Source organism: Rhopalosiphum maidis, chromosome 1, assembly GCF_003676215.2.
Source record: "Rhopalosiphum maidis isolate BTI-1 chromosome 1, ASM367621v3, whole genome shotgun sequence".
NCBI lineage: Eukaryota > Metazoa > Arthropoda > Insecta > Hemiptera > Aphididae > Rhopalosiphum > Rhopalosiphum maidis.
The window spans coordinates 64,976,455-64,985,523 of record NC_040877.1 but is presented as its reverse complement, the minus strand read 5'-3'; the positions used below and the strand labels follow the sequence as shown (position 1 = coordinate 64,985,523).

Below are 9,069 nucleotides of genomic sequence, written 5' to 3'. Positions count from 1 at the left end.
GCATCATCAAGACACATAATGTTTGGTGTGGCGGGCCGCGGTCGATCTCTGCTCATGGAATAAAAACAGAAATACGTGATGTCGATAATTGTCGGCGCTGATAGGTCTATGGACCTGACCGTGGTAGTAGTGTAATAGTCATGGATATAGATATCTATATTCGTGGTAATAACTAATAACAGTAGTATCACCAGTTCACCACAGATCACTAATTAAGAATTAAGATATATTGTATATCTTACTTCGTGCCACAGATATATTTACATTTATCGTAAACTAAGATACTCTAGTCTCTAAGCCCTAAGGTATATTTTATCACAGGACAATGATCTTACTATATATTAATAAGATAATCTTAGTTCATGATTTATATATATATATATATTACCTATTAGAATCACGAACTATGATGATTCATGCCTCATGAGTTATGGTACTATATGGTAAATAGGTAAATAGTAATATACTATACCACAATTTAATTTATTATGTGACTATACTAAACTAAAATCATAAAAAATGAGATGTAATATTCTAAAATTCTACATAGTAACTAAGTTCTATAAAGATTAAATTATTCTTGACTCTAGTCTTCATCGCGGCTATAATTTTATTTAATATTATCTATGTTCTATAACCACAACTAGTATGTAAAATAACATGCTCTTTTCTATTTCTAAGACGTATACGGTACACGTATCTTTTTTTTTCTTTGTAATGACTGACACTTGTTAGTTATTTTATGACAGTAATGATACTGCATATAGTATCGTTTAAATTAAATTTAACTTATAAAATATCTAAATATTTAATAATATAATACACGGGTATAATTGTGTTACTTTAACTGAAAATAGTTATTGGTTTTTTCTTATTAATGTAACTATAGTGTAGAATGTAGAAATTCCAATAGAACAATAATATCACAGAATAGATAAAATAAATAAATAGATTTCATCTATTCTGTGATAATAACACAGTAGCCATCATATATCTATAATATAATCATGTATTGTAAATATTTTACCCTCCCCCCCACCAAACACGTACACAACGAAAATTGATCGTGAATACATGCTTGATCTTGATAGTATTTATACAATCCTACTACCTACCATATCATTAATTGTATTATTAGTTATTACATAACGCACTCATCTGGATCCGACGGTTCAACGGCTGATTTTTATAACGCGACTTGTTATTCGTCGACCCTCCACAGTTACGAACAATCACAGTAAACCGTTACGTTTCAAAATTCAGAAATCCAAAATCCCATTGGCTCGACACACATTGGTGGGGGTGTGGAGAGAATGAAACGTTAAAATGGCTACCTTTGTCCGTGTCGACCGTCTTACAATTATTATTGTACGCCACGACAGAAACTGAATTATACTGATATCGTTTTTATTATTGTTCCGAGATTTTTATTTTGAATTCTCTCCTATCGCGGAAATACGGAGGCAAATTTTATTCTTTAATGAGTATATAGTTGGTCGGCGTTCGAAATAATATTTTAAAATATTAAACAAAGTTAATTGTGTAGTGTGTACCATCGGATTTTAACAGTTAGCAGACTAATATGAGTTCCGTAAGTATTAACAACGTACGTTGTTTCGTGATTTTATTGTTTGTCTCACGTTCTTTTTTGTACTTTCAAGATTTCCAACGTCGAAAACCTGTCACCGCAAACTATCCGCAGACTAGTCCGGGAACAAGAAGAACTGATAAAAGACCCTCCAGAAGGTATACGGATTGTCGTCAATGATTCTGATGTCACCGATATCCAAGCATTCATCGACGGTCCCGGTATGTTCAAAACTATTAATGTAGAAACTAACAGTTCTGAGTGAACATGTTTTGATTACACAGCGGGTACACCATATGCGGGCGGTCGGTTTAATGTAAAGTTGGTGTTGGGTAAAGATTTTCCACACACACCACCAAAGGCATATTTCCTTACCAAAATTTTCCATCCCAACGTTGCAAGCAGTGGTGAAATATGTGTCAACACTTTGAAAAGGGATTGGAAACAAGATTTAGGAATAAAACATATTCTTCTTGTAAGTAATTTAATATATATTTCATTAAAAATGTTTAATTAATGTATTTTATTTTATTTGTAGACGATTAAATGTTTATTAATAGTCCCAAATGCAGAATCCGCTTTAAATGAAGAAGCTGGCAAACTTCTATTAGAAGAATATGACCATTATTTCCAAAGAGCACAAATGATAACAGAAATTCATGCACCGGTATACATTTCAGTTTTGTATTTAGATTTTTAAGATATATCATTTTTGTTTTTATTATCATAAATACTGTATTGGTATACCTATACTATGTTCCAAAAATAATAATACCTAAACAACTAACCCTAAACAGTCATGGGCCACTTACACCAATAACTTAGTATTACTCTTCTGCAATCACAATTCTACTCTGTTATTTTTGCAAAACATTTACTTTACCATTTTAGAAAAGTAAAGGACATAAGTCTCAGCCCTACCTGTTACCATGTAGAAAAAGTATGTATTCTCTTTTGGGACAGAGTATATGTTTTATAATATATTTATGATGTAGATGTAATAAGTATTATGAATTTTAAATTTACAAAATTAATAGTTTAAGAGGATGCTACACCTGCATATTTCCATCTTACAAATGTAAAACATGATATAACCTATTTTACATGGGAAAGAACTAAAAAGGCTACAATCATAACTAAGTAATAACATTTTCACCACATAAGAACTACAAAAAAGTTATTCAAGTTTAAAAACAAAAAGATTATGATTTTCGGAACAATTTATATGTGATATCAATAAAATAAAAACAATATTTCAATAATAATATTCTCAGCCATATTATATATCAATTTGTAGTCTTAACTATCAATACAGTCCAATTCTATCCGCACGTTATTAAGAAGACAATATATGTGAATGTAGCATTCTCTTTTAAGAGTAGTATGAATTAACAATGATCAGTGTTTTATTATTGCAGATACCAAAGAGTATGAAGATAGGACGAGAAGATGATTCAAGCGATGGTCCATTAGCAAAAAAACATGCTGGTAGTAAAACATTAGAAAAGAAAAAAATTACTAAAGACAAAAGGAAAACATTAAAAAGACTTTAGATTATAAATAATTTAACTTGTATTATATTGGGTGAAACTTCATCAAACATCGTCATTGTATTTTATAGTTTCTTGAATACCTACTAAACGACTAGATTTTTCCAATTTAAATTTGTGTGTCTTTTTTTGTCGGTTGCTGTGTAATAAAATTAAGATTCAATTATTATGTGAATTCAAACAAGTGTTACACTTTTTCAAAAATTTGTAACCTATATGTATATAAAATATTTAATAGATAATTTATTATAATTTAAAATGTTCTAAAAATTTATATATTTTGTTCCTTATCTAAAAGAATGTTACAATAAATAAATATAAATTGATATAAATACATGATGTTAAATTTTATTCCTAATATTAGATTGAACCTTTATTATGTTTACTATTAAATGATAACAAAATTGAATATATTATAAAAATACTAAAATACACTTTTTCAGATTATCTCAATATGTAATGAATGAAAAATAAACTATATGAGAATATTTTCTTTTACTAACATATTAAAGTTATCTTAAGAGTTCTAATCTATTAGTTATCTTGTCAAATACTCAAATTGATTTTGTCATTATTACATTCTCATAGAATTATAAAAATAAAACTATTTGCTATCATCCATCTAATAATAAAGAATATAAAAGTGGCATATTTATTTAACCCCCAAAAGTATATCCATGTTTGAGGGAAATCACAGAATTATTACATTAAAAAGAAAACAATAGACTTTTTAATTAATTATATTTATTGAAAAAGTTCTTTAGCATTAGGCTTTCTAGTATTACTATGTAATTTGATTTCTGTTTAAGGGGGCTCTATCTCTTATAGGTCCTGGAGTCAAGTTTACTTGTTAAAAGAATTGGTAGTGCATTCTCCATCACTCCTACCAATTCTTATTCACCTTCAACATTTTTCTATAAAGCAGTAGTTAGATTATGAAAAAATACCCTTTTTTTGGTGACACAGTTGTTAGTTAATTTTTTGATGTTGATGTATAATGATAGATAATCTATCGTGTATATAATGTAAACAGGACAATAAACTTCTAATAGGAATATAAAAATATACCCCAATCACAGACATATATAATATTATGTATATATCTGTCACCCCAATTGAATAATATTTATCAATAAAATTGACATGGAAGATGTTTAACAAGGAATTTTCAACCATTTTGATGATAATAACAAAAAATATAAATGAATTACAATAAAAAAAATTTGTATTTTGCATGAAAACTTAAAGGGAATAATATACAAATAATTGGAAAATAGTTAAATTATAAAAGTGTATAATTGTAGGTTTAATTTACTTTATAACCTAATAGAAATTATTACGAGTTATTTAAATTAATAACTAATAACGCTGTTTTAATTGTCAAACACTATTTTATACTTAAAATAGATATTAGAAAATAAAGAAATAAGTACAATATAAATCAATCAGTTATTCTTGCTTTTTATAAAGCTATCAAGTTGTGCATCTAATTCATCTTTATTTGGCATCTTTTTTTCATTATTCCTGCCACCTCTGCTACTGCCTCCGCCTCGTCCTCTGGTGTTGCCACGGCTATTACCACGACCACCTCTGGAGTTACCACGATTACCTCTAACTCCTTTATAACAAATTAATATTTCTAAGTTAATACTGATATTATTTCAAAGTAAAACATTGCTGGATTCATTCATACCACCACGAGTTCCCCGGATTGGCAATTGCGCTGGTCTACTTAGGCGTGTAGCAAGATTGGCAACAGTAGATAAGTCCGTAGCAAGTTCTATCTTCATAGGACGACCTTAAATAAGCAATTCATAATTAAATACTACTAAAAAAATGTATTAATTAATAATTAAAATAAATACCATCCAGGGGTACGTTGTTATATTGACGAACTGCTTTCAATGCAGCATTCTTACTATCAAAAACAACATCTGCTGTTCCTAATGATCTTCCTGATCTATCATAATGAACTGTAGCAGTTTTTAAAGGTCCAAATTCATCAAAAAGTTCCTGTAAAAAATATCATTATAATAGATCTTTTACATTCAATTCACTTAATATATACCATCCATGCCAATACAAAACAATCATTCACAAGACAAATTTTAATATTTATAAGTCCAGAAAATCAAGGAATAAACTAAAGTTTAGATTACTTTTTGAAAAGTCTTTAGTTACTGAGAGGAAATGACAGCAGCAAATTGTTTTTAATCATCAAGTAATATCATTACTTTATTATAATCAATCGTGTAGCTTCAGAAGACTGATGTTGTTTATAAGATGATGATGATGATGACGATAGTGATGGTGTTGGTTGTAATTCAAGCTTCCTGGTTCGATATTAGGTTTTCTCTTAATTTATATATACTTTTTTTTATATTATCTGGCTAGAAAAAGTTAATAACTTTTCTTTAATCATCATTGCAATGTTTATTCAGCAGCTTTTCAGTACAATAATCTTGACATAACCGGATAATATTAAAGTGCATCAATAAAATTCTTCTTTTTTTTTTTTTTTTAATTATCCAGTAAATATTTCTTAAAAACGTGTTCTTAAAATCCATTTTTTCTTTAAAACGTACAATATCAATTACTTTGTTTTAATCAGTTGATGAAGTTATTATGTTCATTTGACTGAATTCTTGCAAATATAATGTTGATTTACATAACTTCTTAGATATGATTTGTTCAAAAATTATAAATCTTATTTTTTTTTTTTTAAACTGAACAATAAATTTTCTTTTTGGACGTTTAATTATCTGCAATTCTGAATTCTCCAATGTATCAGCAGCATTATTAAAGACAACATATCAAATTGAATTAAAGGTATATTACAGACAATCCATTGAATCCAACAACAAAACAACAAAAACCAAAAACTCATAAAGATAATTTTATCCAAGAAAAATCACCAAAATTAGTTATAATCTCAATAACTATAGTACCCGACTATTTAATTTCCAAATCAGTACCTCATAAATATGTTATTTACTGTAGAACAATACTATTTAAAAACTCAGAAATTTGTATTCAATTCATAAACATATCATTCAACATAACTTTGTTATTGAATGGTCATCCCATAAAAAGGAAGGTTAAAATTTTTTTTTAAATAGCCTAGTATAATTTAATTTTATATTTTTTAGAGTAATAGCACAATAAAATTGTGATTTTATCAACAGGTACACCAAATGTGTAATTTTGAATAAATCTTCTTCCAATTGTGATAAAATGACTTCTGTTTAAAGATGTAGATATTGTTGTTTTTCTTAAATTTCGACGTAGAATTGATATACTTGACGATGTAGATAGCATGAAGATAAATTTCAAATATTATAAATGTGATGTTTTTAAAACAAAAATAAATTAATACAAATGGTGTACCCGTGAAAAATACTTTTCAAAATGCCATGTGCATTACTTAAATTAAAATTGTCACTGTTCATACTTGTCAATAATTCAGTGAAGCACTTATGACTACCATAATATCTTAAGGCACTATGATAAATATACCAATTTTAAAAATGTAAATTTTGTATACTCAGAAATGAGTTACAAAATATCATATTTAGTAGTCAGTGGCTTATTTATATTGGGTCATTTCCCACAATTAAATTTAGGCAAAAAAATTTTTTTCATTAGATGTTGTGAAAACCGAATTCTTTTGTAATAATTTTATCTTGAGTAGCCAGGTATAGAAATTATAAAGAGAAAACACTGTCCGTGGGTAGTTGTCGGAAGGCTGTTTACAACACAAATGAAACCCCAGCTTTGAACCAATAGTGGATCTAACATGTGGTGAACATTCTATCTAGGTATCTTCAAGCTGCAATCGGCTGAAGATGCCTGGAAAAATAATGTTTTCGAATTTATTCACATTAAATAATTAAAATGAAGCCTATAATGATAAGTAGTTAACAATTTTAGCAGATAACTATTTAATAAATTGTATTATATTCCCAGGTTATGAAAACTATCCAGATTTCAATCAATAAGAAATTTATAAAAATCAATTAATTAATTTGTTCATCTTCATTAACTTAAGACTAGTTATGTTTTTGTGTAAATCAAATTACAGTTGATATTAAGTATAGGACTAAATATTTTTTAGTTAATAGATAAGTGTTTAAAAAAACAAAAATTAACATTATATTTTTTCTAAAATGTTATAGGATTATAATTATACCATTCATAGTGGTACTTATATATTTGAGAAATATAAAAATTCAACTAACTGTACCCAAACATTGATATTTAAATAAATCAAAATAATGTTTGAAAGATAATTAAATTGACAATTTAAATTAGGAACAAAAATGAAACAGGCATTTAAAAGTGTTATTAATAAAAAACCATTGACAAATAAATTTAGATTATACTCTTAATCAAACCTGTATATCAGTTGATGTAACTCCAAAATCTAAATTAGAGATGACTATCTTATGAATATTGGTAGTAGATAGGCCACCCCTCATTTGTTGTCTTTTAGGTCCTTCGTACATATCATGAGTCCATGATCCATTTACATCACCCTAAAAAAAATATAGTTATAAATAAATAAACATCAAAAAATATAAACTCCATATATAATAATAAAGTAATATTTAGGAAATTCAGTTTTCGGTTATAAGTCATTGATAATAGGTACCCATAATTTTATTATTTTAGCACCTATCCACCTCACCTATTTCACAAAGATATCCTTAATAATTTTTCAAAAACTCTAATTGAAGAGAAGCAAAAACTGAAAGTTGATAATTACATTATTTTATACCATAATTTACCCACTCACCTAAAAAATTCCAAGACATTTAAGCATCAAAAATCCATTTACCACACCACTGAATGATATATATTGTAGATAATATAATACATAATCAATAATGATAAAAAACATAGCAATATTTAAGAAAATAATTCTTTGTATGGTTACTGTTAAATATAAATTACTTAGAAACCAATTCAGTTTGCTTTAAAATACATGACAGCAGTCATCAAATGATAAATGTTAACAGATTTTGTTTTGAGCAAAGATAGTCGTCATTACCATAACATTAATGGTAAGCAACAATCAAAATTTTGTTCTGTAAAGTACACACGACACAAACGACGATCCATCTTACGATTCATGAATTATGTGCGACAAATAACGATGGATGCTAAATGTTTTATCGGGAAAACTTAATAAATCTTACTCCCCCACATCAACATCCAGCAAAATTGATTACATTATGGTAACTTCTGTAACTTTTACTTTACTGAGGCGGACAAAAATAATAGCTGCCGTTCTAAAGCTCGCTAATTTTCACGTGTTTTTCACCTTGGAATAAGGACTAAATCCATTTGAACGCCTAGCCATCGGTCTGCCTCTGCGCATAGGACCTCCGCCACCGCCGGCAGCACCATTTGATCGGAAATTCGATCCTCCGCCACCACCGCCTCCGCGTTTGACACCACCGCCTCTAGAACCGCCTTGTCTTCCGCCACCACGACGTCCACCACGAGACGTTGACCGTTTGCTCTTGATTAATTCGTCCAAACTTAAATCCATCTTCAGTAGATTTCGGTTACGATTATTCACAAACAAATTACACGAAGTTTAGACTCGTGTGTGTGTGAGAAAAATTTAACTGGTAAACCACGCTATGGACGGAAAAAGTTTAACAAAAATGGCCGCTACGCAAACAATCGCCGCTCACAAAATATCACAAATACAAATACAATGTTACTTCGTTACTCGATCATGGTTGCCAATATCACTATAGCGACTAACCTTTGTATTATCTTGTTTACACTGTGGTTAACCGGACAATGTTGAATACTTGGATTTAACTGGCGGGAGAGCCTACTGTTAATCCAAAACAATTACATTGGGCACACTGATATATAATGCCGCCAATATCTTACACAAAAGAATAACTAAATAAA

The 9,069-nt window shown here is 28.7% G+C and overlaps 2 protein-coding genes across 2 annotated transcripts; one reads left to right on the top strand and one right to left on the bottom strand.

Annotated features, from left to right (window-relative positions):
- The first annotated feature begins 1,319 nt into the window (after positions 1-1,319).
- Positions 1,320-3,472, top strand: LOC113561039 (ubiquitin-conjugating enzyme E2 S). Its single transcript, XM_026967222.1, has 5 exons — positions 1,320-1,591; positions 1,662-1,809; positions 1,873-2,063; positions 2,127-2,255; positions 3,007-3,472. Exons 1-5 carry the CDS (start codon positions 1,583-1,585, stop codon positions 3,139-3,141), a joined length of 612 nt encoding a protein of 203 aa, XP_026823023.1. The 5' UTR covers positions 1,320-1,582; the 3' UTR covers positions 3,142-3,472.
- A 943-nt stretch (positions 3,473-4,415) lies between these two features.
- Positions 4,416-8,858, bottom strand: LOC113549393 (THO complex subunit 4-like). The gene is made up of 5 exons (XM_026950671.1): positions 8,462-8,858; positions 7,533-7,673; positions 5,004-5,151; positions 4,832-4,936; positions 4,416-4,756 (listed from the first exon to the last, which is right to left on the bottom strand). The coding sequence occupies exons 1-5, from the start codon at positions 8,690-8,692 to the stop codon at positions 4,584-4,586; spliced, it is 798 nt and encodes a 265-aa protein (XP_026806472.1). The 5' UTR covers positions 8,693-8,858; the 3' UTR covers positions 4,416-4,583.
- Positions 8,859-9,069: the final 211 nt, after the last annotated feature.

Excerpts from the sequence above, each read along its gene's own strand:
- LOC113561039 (XM_026967222.1), top strand. Across the intron at positions 1,810-1,872 it reads AGCATTCATCGACGGTCCCG|CGGGTACACCATATGCGGGC; the intron begins GTATGTTCAAAA and ends TTGATTACACAG. Across the intron at positions 2,256-3,006 it reads TAACAGAAATTCATGCACCG|ATACCAAAGAGTATGAAGAT; the intron begins GTATACATTTCA and ends TTATTATTGCAG.
- LOC113549393 (XM_026950671.1), bottom strand. The coding sequence starts at position 8,692 with ATGGATTTAAGTTTGGACGAATTAATCAAGAGCAAACGGTCAACGTCT. Across the intron at positions 7,674-8,461 it reads GATTTAGTCCTTATTCCAAG|GGTGATGTAAATGGATCATG; the intron begins GTGAAAAACACG and ends TATTTTTTTTAG. Across the intron at positions 4,757-4,831 it reads AATCCGGGGAACTCGTGGTG|GAGTTAGAGGTAATCGTGGT; the intron begins GTATGAATGAAT and ends TTTGTTATAAAG.